This window comes from Vanessa atalanta, chromosome 9 (genome assembly GCF_905147765.1).
Source record: "Vanessa atalanta chromosome 9, ilVanAtal1.2, whole genome shotgun sequence".
NCBI classification, from domain to species: Eukaryota; Metazoa; Arthropoda; class Insecta; order Lepidoptera; family Nymphalidae; genus Vanessa; species Vanessa atalanta.
This window is the reverse complement of record NC_061879.1, coordinates 32,365-46,814: the sequence shown is the minus strand read 5'-3', so window position 1 is coordinate 46,814 and position 14,450 is coordinate 32,365. Positions and strand designations below refer to the sequence as shown.

At 33.5% G+C, this 14,450-nt stretch overlaps 1 protein-coding gene across 1 annotated transcript; it reads left to right on the top strand.

Annotated features, from left to right (window-relative positions):
• The first annotated feature begins 3,211 nt into the window (after positions 1–3,211).
• LOC125066378 (carotenoid isomerooxygenase-like) lies at positions 3,212–14,315 on the top strand. The gene is made up of 14 exons (XM_047674439.1): positions 3,212–3,256; positions 4,608–4,771; positions 5,208–5,319; positions 5,442–5,588; positions 5,995–6,105; positions 6,189–6,283; positions 6,996–7,076; positions 7,237–7,317; positions 12,368–12,492; positions 12,810–12,983; positions 13,200–13,356; positions 13,599–13,660; positions 13,764–13,862; positions 14,133–14,315. The coding sequence occupies exons 2-14, from the start codon at positions 4,672–4,674 to the stop codon at positions 14,313–14,315; spliced, it is 1,527 nt and encodes a 508-aa protein (XP_047530395.1). The 5' UTR covers positions 3,212–3,256; positions 4,608–4,671.
• Positions 14,316–14,450: the final 135 nt, after the last annotated feature.

Sequence of the window (14,450 nt, the reverse complement as noted above, 5' to 3'; positions counted from 1 at the left end):
TTTTCCTTTTTTCTTTTGGTCATTAGATACGAAAAATGAAAGTTATTAAAATGTGAATGGTGTCAATTATTTTATCTACATAATAAGATTAAATTTCCACAACACGATATTTCATCGCGACACGACGGCGCAACGTGCCGCGGTTTACTAAAATATATGTAACAAAATAGATACATATATACATTTTTATTAATAATATAAGTATTTTTACGGTAAAAATTTACGTGTCAGACAAATAAACTCCAAGAAAATAAACATTTCTTTTTATCTTAATATCGTTTAAATATATAATAATAATTGGTTCTTATAAAAAAGCATTTCTAGGAAACGCGTTTTTATGAGAATACAATTCAACAGATTGTATTTAAGGAAAGGACCTTGTGAATGTGTGCATGTATTATTATTTTTATCCGCGATGGTATATGTTTTCAATGTTTAAGTCTATATTTTGACTTTTAATAAACTACTTGCGGGTCCGTCTGAGTAGGTATCAGTTAATTTATGTAAATTACTGATCAGTACAATATATCGTACATCAACGTCCGTAACATTGTAACAAGACCTGTATTAAAAGATAATTGTTGAATTCTTGATACGATTTATGTTATGCTTGAATATTTATGGCGATCATTCGTATCAAAGGTTTGTTTTATTATGTACGTTGCCACTCGTGTAATCGTGCACAGAGGTAATTTGATTATTATACACGATATATTATAATACAATAATATTATATACAATACATAAAGGAGAGATTGCGACATATTTTCTATCGTTACATGCTGCGATATATTAAGGATTATTGTGTAGAGCAACATACGATTTACGACAAGCGACTCCATCGTTGAAAAATAATAATCAGAAGCGTATCCGGAAGCGTTCACTGTATCGTCGTTTAAGCAGATTACTGCCTACCAAAGATTAGATTGTCGTGCCTTAACATATATTGTTTATTTTTAATCATAATAAATAGGCTGAAAGATATTGTTGAAACAATAATAATTGAGTTTCCACATTTTCGAGATAATTACGTCTGTAGGAATCATAATATTAGTTTTTGAAAATTTTGCATAATATGACTTACGGTTTTGAGTATTGATTGCGAATACGTGACGTCTATTTCGTTTTTTCGGTTTTTGCAACCTGCATTCTATGATGTTTCCGTTCTACAGAGATGTGTGGTTTGATCAAATCTATCTAGTTGGGTAGCAGCCATACTGTTGCTTTGTTCCAATTAGAAGAGTGTGTGAGGGGTGGGATTGGTGTTTACGGATAGAGGGTGGCGCATGGAATATGTGGGGACTCGCCGCCTTCATTTTTTAAATAGCAATTAGGCGGACGGTCATGTTGATGGAAGGGGTCGGCCATCTGATGGTATGTGGTCACCATCGCCAAAAGACATTCTCGATCTAAGAAATATTAACCATTCCTTACAAACATGTAGGATGAGCGAGTCAGTATAACCGGAACTTCATTAAATGAAACTCAACGATAGTAAGTATTATTACTCATTGAAATAAAACTAGTTTTTAACGGATTTAATCGCGTATATTAATTATTTTATTTTAACATCCCGACGTTTCGAGCACTTTGCACTTTGTGTAATAATCGCGAAAATCTAAGACAACATTAAGTATTATTACTGTTTGGCGGAAGAATATCTGATAAGTGGTTGGTACCTATATAGATGAGGTCGCACAAAGCCCCACCAACTTGCATTGGAGCGGCGTGGTGGAATAAGCTCCAAAACATTCCTCTCAAAGAGATAGGAGGGCTCTTTAGCACAGTAGCGGCGTATTTAGTGTCTGTTAACTTTTCTTGTGATATTAATCTTTGTTTAAGCACGAGAAGTAAGAATAAGCTTCTTAGGCCAAGTGACCGGCTCCGCAATGTCAAATCTTTCCTGGGACGAGTTATTCCTTTCTATAATCAAATACCGCAAATATTATTAACTTGGCCGATTTATAAATTTGAATTAAATTGTTCACCACAAGTTTACATGGACATGGAGCTCAAACTTGATGACTTTCAGGCAGGACACATTGTATACATTTAATTGTATTTAATTGGCATAACTTTGTATTTCCAATGTTGGAAAAGAGTAATACTGGATTTCTTGTCGGTTCTTCTTGGTAGAATCTACAATCCGAACCGGTGGTTTTTTTATGTTGAGTATTATTATATGTAGTATTTAACGAGAAATCGAAGTATTAAAGTAATTTTCTCGCACAGATAATTATGACAAAGACACTTAAAACGTGTTGTCATGAAATGTTATGAACTATACAAAATGTTCTGTCTATACTGTTAACCGTTTCAAAATCCTTCATCGGGAGGCAATCCTATCATAGAATCTAGATAAACTGACAAACAGACACAGCAAAACATAAATAAAATATTTTAAAAAGATAGTTTTGGAACGTGTGTATTTTTGTTTGACAATCAACGAACATTTAGAGGATAAATGAATTATATAAAATATAAATGATATCAGATTCAGTAATGGTTTATCTATAGTATGTAGCAATATACGGAGATTAATGACGTCTTAGAGTGATTTATTATATCAACGTAATCAATTTGTTTACAAAAACTCTTAATTCATATTTTGTTGTCCGATTTCCAATCTGAGTACGTGTGATAATCTGATATTAATTGCATCATTCACATTGTTAGGTTTTCAAAAATATCAGAAGCAAACTAGACTGCAAGTGACCGCGGTTCAATCGGGTTGACCGTCCCTGAAGTATTTAAACTTGGAAAAGGATCTGAAGCCAACTATATGCAACGCATTCATTCGAAGATTGCTTTGTTGGTCGTGGTCTGGGTTGTTGCTCTTCGAGTGCACCTGAGGCGTTAAGGTGGCGGGACACTGAAGGGCTTAAGGTTAACCTGTAGCGCTGCTGATTTTGGTCTAATGTGACAGTTCACGATGACAATATTGTCGCTGCTAATACTTATACGCTATATAATATCGCTTGACATAAGCTCTTCGAGATTGGTCGCTGACGCTGATATGCTGTTCGGCTGTTATTTTTATGCAAAAGATGATGACGCGATCCTGTATTTCTTTAAAATGATTACGGATTATTTATCAGTGTAATCGTATTAACGTTATCTTTCATTATGATTTAATTAATTTTGATGAAAATTCCAAACTCAATTCAGACACATTACGGTAACAAGTTTACTACATCTTGGACATAAATCGGCCGAGTTATTATTCACAGGGGAGATTCATTCGAGTTTATACCAGGTGAGTTGACCGATATTGTATTATATAGTGAATATTTCAACACGATAAAGTATTTACGTATTTTGGGTATATACAAATGTTGGCTCTGCTAAAATTTACAAAACGGCATAATATGTTTATAATTTATAGAAAAATAAATATCTGGCACCTGCTCTTGATTCCCGGGTAGTATTTCTGCACTATATATAACTATTATGGATATGCAAGTTTTTAGAAATTTTTAAACAAAAATATTTGAAGCCGTTTTTTTTATATTATATTCTGAGGTCTGGCAAATGGGCCACCTAAAAGAATGTGGTCACCACTGCAGCAAGACCTTATGCCATAAATGCGCCAACAACCTTGGGAACTATTATATCCTGTAGTGACACTTCAAATCGTAACTAACAACAGCCATTATTTCGGTTTGGAGGGAACTGCAGAGAGCTAGATATAATAAATAATCCCGCGTTCGGCGATGGAGGAAAGCACCGTGAGGATACATTTGCAATAAAGATAATAATACTTTGTTTGTGGGTCGTGATTGAGTGAGTGTGTGAAAATGAAGATGAAGATATGAAAGTGTGCCATGTGTTTGATTATTTATTTCATAAAAAAATGGGTTCCATCACAAAAGAAAAACATTCAATGATCATAAGAAGAGTACCTAGTTAGTAACGAGTATCGCTGGAGTTTATAACAATCATAGTTTACCAAGATCTTGTTTAAAATCCAAATTCGGTTTGATTAGATAACTTTCCAGTGTTATCGCAATCGTTATCGTTAAATCTCGGTATTTATAATTCTCTCTTTAGTCATTAAAGGATTAGATATATCGGACAATCATTGAAGACAAAGTCCGCAAATACATAGGTAGGTGTATTATTGAAATTATTACATATATTCAATGATTTTCATAATTTAACGTAAACCTTGCATGTGGCGATCTACGCAAAAAATACTTCATTCTAGAGCTTGGGTGGTCACAGACAAACTTAGGGATATTTTAATTCATTAATTACTTTAATTAAACTAAAGATTTGATTTTGTGGATCACGATACTACCGGCTAAGAAGCTACATACGTCACTTGGCGAGCACTATAGTTCTGCCGGGGTCCGTTAATATTGGGGTCGCCCTAAAAGATCTATTGTTGGTCCAATTATATTTCTCATTTATCTAAATGCCTTATCTTTGAGGTAAAGAACACGAGATTGTGCTGATGCTGATGACAGTTCTTGAATCTTTAAAATAAAAGATTAGTATATGACGTTAAAATTGCTCTCTCTAAAATAGTATATCGGTTTCGTCGAATAATTTAATATTCAACAGTAATAAAACAAAAGTATTACTCAGAATAAATATAATTACAGAAAATTAACGGAAATTGGAGGACAGTTGAATAAATCGTAAATTGAAATAATCAAACCTATAACAATGTCTCAAAGTGATAATCTGTCTTCCGAGTTTGATGTGTGTACCTGGCTCCGATGCTGTGAACAGGAAGTCAAAGAACCCTTAGAAGGCAAAATTAAAGGTTTGTACAATGTGGGTCATTCTTAGAGAAAGTTAGCCAACTATCAGACAAAGGTGGGTAAGATATTCTACGCTACGCTCGCTGACGGAAGAAACGTAAGGTACGCACGCAGGCAATGGAACTAAACAGAAGAAGAAACTGGAAGAAGCTAGAAGTTTTGACTTCTAGCTTCTTTACTTTATGTTGATTCTGTTTTTTTTTAAATGTTAATTTTTATATTTTTTATCGGCGTAATCTATAGACAGGATATCAGAATCTTTTATTTTGTAAGTTACTTAGTTTACTATATTGGTCGTATGACTCGTTAAAAATATTTGTTGTAAGCAGGCAAAGATTATTTTTTTATTAAAACTTAAAGCAGCATATGATTCGTTCTATCTCTTAATAAATCAAAGATGACATTGACAAATGATCAAATCTAATTGCTAAATTGTAGGTGATATTCCATCTTGGTTGAGTGGGACATTGATTAGAAATGGACCGGGGACGATCAGAATCGGTTCAACGGAATATGCACATGTTTTTGATGGATCGGCCTACTTACACAGGTAGAGAAGGACTTTTTTCTTATTTTTTTTTAACTTATGTACTTAATAACTGCTACGCGTAAACGTTACTGGTGATATTTCTATAATAATTAATGCTTAGATAAAAAACTGCTGTGTTTCAGTTTCGCTATTAATAAAGGTAAAGCGACTTACCAAGGCCGTTTTTTGAACACAGAAGCATTAAAGAAAAATAGAAAGGCTAATCGCATCGTCATCACTGAGTTCGGAACAAAGTCGGTGCCAGACCCGTGCCACACTATCTTTGATCGGTAAGTTATTTGCACAACAACGCAACAAACAGTAATAGTAATACTTAAGACAAAAAGTCACCGAGTACAGACATATCAAATAAAAGGTAAAGGAAGAGAAGTATTTTTTAAGCAATTCGATTTTGATGTTGAGAGATATTTCTTAACATCAAACTCGAAACTCACAGTAGAACACGGTCGTGTAATATCAGAAAGTGATATGCGACATCGATTGCAATAAGCGTTTCACCTACTGAAATCAAACCGATGAGTGATAAGAAGGTAGTTCTTACGGAGTAGCGCTGCCGTACTTATATATTCTTGAAATTAAGCAATTACACAAAATACGAATTGTTAAGGGGCAACTCCCGCAGGACTGTTTTTAACTAATATTGATTCACGGGACGGTTTATTTATTGCTTTTCAGGATATCTTTGTTCTTCGATCCGTTGTCATATATAACAGATAATGCAGGGGTGTCTATACATCCGTTCGGTGATCAAGTCTATGCAATGACGGAAGTACCCACGGTATTCAAGTGAGATTATAAGCAATTGAAGTATTCGTACAGTTTGAAAATTGAAAATCCCTTATAATTAATTCTAATGGAAATAATTCTAGAATAAACAAGAAGTCACTCGAGACCATAGAAAGGAAAACTCTTATCGATTCATTGATCGTGTGTCACACGGCGCACCCGCACATCATGCCGAACGGTACGTGAGTAGCTTAAATACGATGTCGCTCCTCAGCGGTCTCTTTGCCTAAGAGGTGTCGCTGTTGTAAGACTTGGCAAATGGATTATATTGATCACATGCTCGTTATCATTTACTAATTTAGGCTACAAGCACTTACTGCAGCTTTGTTCGTAACAGCTCTTAAATTTGCAACTGCAAGGGAAAAAAAAATGTCCAAGTAATTTCATCAATTTTTCAATCGACACAAGCTGATTTCATTTTAAGCATGAGATGAATAAGTACTATTTAGTGCTGCTTGTCTCCTCGATCCAGTTCACTAGACCATCCCGACATGGCAATGCTTCACTGTACACCACTTAAACTACGATTCCCAAGAACCCGAAGATAATCGAAAAGAACAATACGTTTTAAATTTCGATCTGATGAAAAGTGCATCCAATGCCACAAAGTGCATTCGAATAGATTTCCCATCATAACCGTAACTAACTATTGCAATAATGTAAAATGCATTTTAAACAACAACAATGAACGAACTACATGTCACAACGGGAAAACACAAAAATAATTCAATGTGAAATAATAATTTTGGATCACAAATTGTTGATCAGATTTTAAAAGGACTCAATAATAATAAATCTTTTTATGAAAGATTGTGTTTTGAGTTGGAGACAAAGGTATATATTTCGTGGTGTCTAAGTTGTAGTGAGTTTCTGCTACTGCTCTGTTTCAGGTGACGTTTTCAATATTGGGATACAACTGATCAAAGGATTTTTAAAACATGTGATCGTGAAGTTTCCTTACAGCGCTAAAGGTGATTATTGTTCTTTCTAAAGTAAAAAATATTTCATGTTAAGAGGCCATTGCAATCTGCCACGAGCAAAACAACCGCAATTTAATAAGTGAAGTGACTCGTATAATCAATATCTTAATAAATGGTATAATACCGTAATTGTTAAATGTTTCGTTTCCAGAAGATATGTTCGACACCGCAGAAGTCGTCAGCGTCATTGAACCTCGATGGCGTTTCTCACCCTCATACTCGCACTCTTTTGGTAATTACATTATTTACTTGTATTGATAGGATTATTTGTATCTATTCGCTTGACTTTTGAATTTAATTGAAGAACAAAACACTTTACAGCTAGAGGACCACGCCTATAGGTACATGCAATGTAAAATGTAAACTATTTGTACGCCAATGACCACGACACATTATATGTTCACCACGTCATGGTTCACTCTTGTAGGTTGAGCGTACATCATAGATCCGAAGTACGGCAACAGGAAGTAATAATATTGGCCGGTAGAATATAAACGGTGAGCGGGTGGTACCCATTAAAGCCCAATCGCGTCAGCGCGCTGGGTAAACCGTTTGAAAAAAACAATCGGTCACAGTAAGGTTTGATACAGTTTTACGACAGCCAGCTTGCGCGATGTCAACCCTTCTTTGGAGGCTTCGTATATTTCTGCATCGATACTATAGGAGTGGGCTACGATTCTCGGCCGGCATCGTAATAATATACCTCGTGTAAATAATTATATAAATGTAAAAAGGTTATTAGTGATTACTATTTATAAATATACCTATGATCTATATATATAGAACTAGCGACCCTTATACTAAATATATTACAGAATGTCTTTATATATAACTTTCAGCTTTTTTGTCATTAGACAATACAAACCGCTATGTCCCTTCATTTTAAATCTGTAATATGTGTGAAAAAAATCATTTAAATTAAACGCTGTAAGGGGCCATGTTAATCTATATTAAATGCACAATGTATTTAAGGTACTCAATTGGATAAGGATTAATGCTTAAAATCCCTTCGTAAATAAGCCATTAATAATAATAAAGCCCTTTTTATTCCTTAACATACATAGAAAAGTAAGAAAAATACATAAGAAAATATACATAACCTCTGTTAAGGCCCCTAGTGGGTCTAGGCCTCCTCCAACAGTTTCCAGGTTTTCCTTGCCTGTGCTTTCTTCACCTCACCTTGTTTCACACCTCTACGTATATTGATTATTGGCCCCAATCTGTCTAGTTTTACACGGCTTACGCTTTTGCTGTAGATGTCTTTTAGGATGTTTATATAAGTTATGGGAACCTCTTGCTGTTCTAGGGCTTGCCATAAGCTGTCGTGCGATATGGAGTCAAAGGCTTTTGCATAGTCAATAAAAGCTAAGTATAAGGGTTGTTGGCGTTCTTGATGTTTTTCAATTACTTGTTCTAGAATATGGATATGATCGATTGTACAAAAACCTTTTCGGAATCCTGCCTGTTCCACGGGTTGGTATTGCTCTATCTCTGTCTCTATTCTCTTATTTAAACAGGATGCGAATAATTTATACATAGTTGGGAGTAAGCTTATAGGGCGGTTATTACAAATATCTGATGCGTCGCCCTTTTTATAAAGGAGTATTATTCTTAACTCCACCCATTTCGCAGGTACTATTTGCTCTTGGAGGATTTTATTAAAAAGATTTGAAAGAGGTCTAGCTAGTAAATATTTTCCGGATTTGAGAGCTTCGTTGGGGATATTATCATGTCCAGGACTTCTTTGTTGTTTAAGCCTGTCTATGTGTCTTATAATTTCCAAGTCATCGAAGGGTTTGACTAGTGATGTTGTTGTATTTTCTATTTGTTTTTGGTATGTATTGGTTTTGTCGTTATATTTTTTGTAGCTATACAGATCTTTATAGTAATCTGAGGCAGTATTAACAATATCTATCCTTGTTTGCGTAAGTTTTTGAGGGTCTTTTAATTTTATTTTTGGAATCCACGTTTTACTATTATTCAGTCGTTTAAAAGCTCTCTTTTGACTTCCAAAATTTAATAAGTTCGATTCTATTATTTTCATTCTATAGGATTCATAGTCTTTTTTTAGTTTTTTGTTTGTAGTTTTGTAAAGACTCGAGAGTTTTTGCTTTTCTTCTCTGCTTTTCGGATGCTTACGTTGTAATTCGTTTCGTTTTTTTATCATATCCTTTGTTTCTGCTGATATTATATTTCTTCTTTCTTGTTTAGTATTTGTGTTTTTTATGCTTTGCGTTATGGCTGACTCTATTTTATTATAGTATGAAGTCACATCGTCATTTTCACACCAAGTTGTTTTGTGTAATTCAGTTTTTAATAAATTTACATAATTATTAATAATCTCTTCTCCCTGTAGTAAAATTCGATGACTTCCGAATTTTGCTCTGCTTAACTTCTGTATTCCTAAGTTAAGTGTGCCACGTACTAATTTATGATCGCTCGTGAATAGGTCATTGTTTAATGTTTCTATATTTGAAAGTTTTTTTGGTTTATTACTGAGAATATAGTCTATTTGGTTTTTTGTATTGCCATCTGGACTAGCCCAAGTCCATAATTGTTTTTGCTTTTTCTTGAATAATGTATTTATTACGGTAAGTTTGTTTTCCAGTGCGTATTGTAGAAACCGGTCACCTCTTTGATTTCTATTGCCATAACAATATGGTCCCATTATTAAGTTTTCGTTTTGCTTTCTTTGTCCAATTTTTGCATTTAGGTCCCCCATTGTAATTATTAATCCGTTAGCGAACTTATGAGCTGTTTGCAATTGGTCGTAAAAGGATTTAATTTCATCTTCATTTGCATCCTTTGTTGGTGCATATACTTGTATTAATGATAATTTTGTTGTTTCAAATTGAAGGTTTAGTATACATACTCTTTCTGATATTCCAATGTAGTTCTGGATATAAGACTTATATTTCTTTTTAATCAAGAAACCAACACCGTGTAGGCCTTTTGTTTCTCCTGTATAGCAAAATATATTTTCATCAAATTCTATGATGTGGTTTCCAATTTTTCTAACTTCTGCTAATCCAATAATATCATATTTGATTTTGTTTATGGAATGTTGAAGTAATATCATTCTTTGTGGTGATGAGAGTGATCTCACATTATATGTGCATATATATAGTTGTTGTAATGTTGGAGGGTTATAGTCTTTAACTCCCACGGGGACAAACCGTATTGGGAGATTGAGAGGGGCCTTTTGTGACTGCTATTTTGTTTCATAGTGCTCAATACTTTCTTCTTGCTTGTTCCTTTCAGAATTGTATACAAGTTTTGGTTTTTGTAGGAGATAATTTTTCATTGTTGTTGTTCTACTTTTTTTAACAGTTTTATTTTTCTTCCCTGGACTATTTATGCTATTTTGTAACATTATTTCGGGAGACTCAGACAATATCCTTTTGTTACTGTGGTTCTGCATTGAATTCTTGTTTTTATCAGCTGACAAGACAATGAGCTTATCATATTTTATAAAAGCTGTGTTACCTGCTTCTTTTTCCTTTCGCAATTGGGCCTGTAATTCTCTGCGTTTGTTCAAAACCTCCAGTGGGTAGTCCTGTTTTAGATAATATGGCGAGTTTTTTAGGAATTTTTGATTTTGCTGGATTTTTATTTTGCATCCCATCGTGCTAAACGTAACAATAACAGGTCTGATTTTTTCGCCTTTTTTCCCAATTCTTCTGACAGCCTCGATACAATTTTCATATTGAAAACCAAAATAGTTTTTTATTATGCCTATTATTATATCTTCCAACTCGTGGTACGATTTTTCGCGTTCTTCCACTCCAAAAACTACCAGATTTTTGCGTCTTGTGTATCTTTAAAAATTCTTGATTAATAAAGTATGCTCCTCCAGTTTCTTTTCTAAGTGTTGATTTTTAATTTCCAGGTTTTTAAACTTAACATTTATGTTATTGTTAATAGTAGTTTTTATATCCTCCTTCATTTCGCGCATTTCTATTTTTTGTTGTTTCATTTCTTTCTGCATGTTTTCCAATATGATTTTTAATTCATCCATGTTTACAGTATATTGGTAAATAATGTGTTAAATTGCAATAATATAATAAACTAAAAAAAAACAGAACTGTTGTCAAATAAATTTTGAAAGAGTCTACATGTATTGGTCGGTCGCTGGCCGGGATCGATCTTGCTTAGTAGTAGTCGATTGGACGCAGTCTTTGAGAACCACTACGCCAATTAAACGATTACTCTAGTGGTGAAGTTTAAGAACTGTATCTACTAGATTAAGTGTCTTTTTAATTGTGTTGGTAGTTTATTTATTATTATGTTTAGACCACCTTCACTTTTATAAAACACTTATTTTTTTATTTTTAAAAAAATATATAGTTAGTTAGTTTATAGATTTTCACTTTTCACTTTCACTAATTTTTTGTTTCATATTATAAGGGTCTTCAATAATATTGTAGCGAAGTGATTTTTAAAGTATTTCGTCACTAATATTCGAACTTCCTTTTTCAGCTTTTTATTATTTATTTTTCAAGTGTTTCGTTTAGATAACTTTACCGCGGATGAATTAATAGTAGAACTGCAGTTTTAACATAACAATAATTACTAATTCTGATTTTTAATTATTAAAAAGATTTTTTTTGTCGGATCAACACCTATCGTGTTGCTTGCAGCGCCCTCTTCCAAATAAGCCATTATTTCTCGTAAAAAGTAAAGAATTAAAAATGGTTACTGTGGAATATGTCTATATCTTAGGGTTATCACGGACTTTTTTGTTGACCTTATTAAGGTGTACAATACTGAACATCATTTTTTATTATTGATCTATCTCGTAGAGTTCAGCCAGCGTTTGAAATGTAAGCGTGAAAAATGTGTTTATTTGCGGCATCTCACTGGAAATCTCTTAAATTATCGGTGTTTCTCTACTATATTATGCATGTTTTATGCATATAAACCTTCCTACTGAAAAACTCTGAAATTAACTCTGAAATATATATAAAATATAGAAGATAGGTATATTTATAAATAGTAATCAATAATAACCTTTTTACATTTATATAATTATTTACACGAGGTATATTATTATTTATTAGTTTCGGATCTTTTGCGTTGTTTTAAAGATCTAAGTATGCACAGGAATAGACAGACAGCGGGATTTGAATTTGTTTTACTTTTTCTATATCTTACATCGAAATCGTTCAATATTTTTAAACATTAAACTGTATTATTAGGTTTTCCTATTTTCATTTTAGTTCTTTACAATTTAGAAATCAATTTACGTACATATATATGTTTATATATATATATATTTTTAGGTATAACTGACAACTATTTCATAATAATAGAGCAGCCACTTATCATATCGACCTTCGGTTTGATGAAAAATGTCGTAATAAATCAACCCTTTGCATCGAATTTGCGCTGGTATCCCGAGTACGAGGTTAGTCTTCCCGAATAAAATAAGTAAAATAAAATTATCAATAAGTATACAATACGTGCGCAACACATCAAGGTATATCTCGGAGTTACTAATTTTGTCTGGCAATTGTATGGTACATAAGTACTCGTACAATGGCGCCTGTTCTAATTTGACAACACCCTAAGCTAATATAAATACTGACCCTAAGCTGCAATACATTGACAGTCACGTCACGTCACGCTGATTTTAGTGTGGTGTGTAGTGTGTGACCGGATCTTTTCGTGGGTCGTACGTATAGTCCAAGTATTGCTTAGCTACTTGCAAATATTACATTTCAGACGCAGATTCTGCTAATAAATCGTAACACGGGAGGGAAGGTACGTTATCGAACCGATACGTTCTTCTTCATGCACGTAATCAATTCCTTCGAGTCGGCCGGCAAAGTGACTATTGACGTCTGTTCGTACGAAGATGCGAAGATAATTGATGCAATGTACGTCGATGCTATTAAGGTACTATTAACAACAATGTAACTAAGTTATTCCTAAAACACCCATTAATAAAACCTGATCGGTACTTTTTGCAGTAATTTTATAAACATAACACAATAGTTGAAGGTTATATGACAAGATCATTATACTGTAAGTCGCATAATATTGGTATACATTGTCAGATGTTCATTATCTTTAATTTGTAAGAATTTGTAAACCGATCAATTATATGTAAAGAACGCAGAAAGTAACCCAGACTACGGCCAATGGTGCCAGAGCCGCCCCAAGCGGTTTGAGATTCCGTTGGATGCGCCTCCTTTCACTAAAGTGGAACCACGAATACTGGCAGACGTTGGAATTGAAGCACCAAGAATTAATTATGATGCTTATAATGGTACGATACTAATAATTAATATTTACTTTCTTCTTACCTAACGTTAACTGTTATAACATACTCAATGCTAACCGTTCGCATAATATATAACATATATGATATGATATTGACCGTACTATCGTCCTCTCATTTCACATCTTATAATGCGAATTAACAGTTTTATTTATGTTAAAAAAAGCAAATTCGTATTAAAAACATTCGAATGGAAAGCAAGTAAATTAAATAATAAATTCTCTTTCTAGGACGATCATACCGATACTTTTACGGGATAGGATCAGAAGTTACATCGAAAGTCGCTGGTTCGGTAAGACCTCACTTATATCGTTCTTCGTAATTTCTCTCCATCAAAACAATATTCTTGAAATTCTACAGCAGATTATGGATGACTTTAGTTTATTGTGTTTTAGATTATTAAAATCGATACAATGACCGGTGAGGTAAAGACTTGGCGTGAGCATGACGGATATCCCAGCGAGCCCGTATTCGTTGCTCGTCCTGATGCGAAGGTTTGATATGACATACTTTAAATTAGTAACATAAAAATTATTAACATTAAGACGTAAATTATATACAAGTGGACATAAAAAATACTTAAATTGAACTTACATATAATCCCATTTGGTCATAAATTATGATAAATGTCATTAATTTATTTAATTACGAATAATAAGCAAGCTGACTTCGAATAAGATTAATTTTAAATTTAAATTGTGCGTAATCTAGACCGACTGGACTAATATACTATATCTTAATTTGTAAGACATTTCATTATGTAGGATGAGGATGATGGCGTGTTGCTGAGCGCGATCATATGGGGTAAGATTGACAACGCAGTGACACTGATAGTGTTGGACGCTCAAGACCTTCAGGAGATCGCGCGAGCCGAATTCTCAACCCCTTCACAAATGCCTAAATGTTTCCACGGTTGGTTCTTCCCTGAGAAAATGACAATTACATAAAATTTAATATTATTGTCATTAGCTTCTCGAATGGGATTTAAAAATAAATGACATCCAAGGGTTTAAGAAAAATTACATAACAATAAAATTAAATATAATTTTTTTATTATGTATTAAGTTTTTAAATCAAATTAT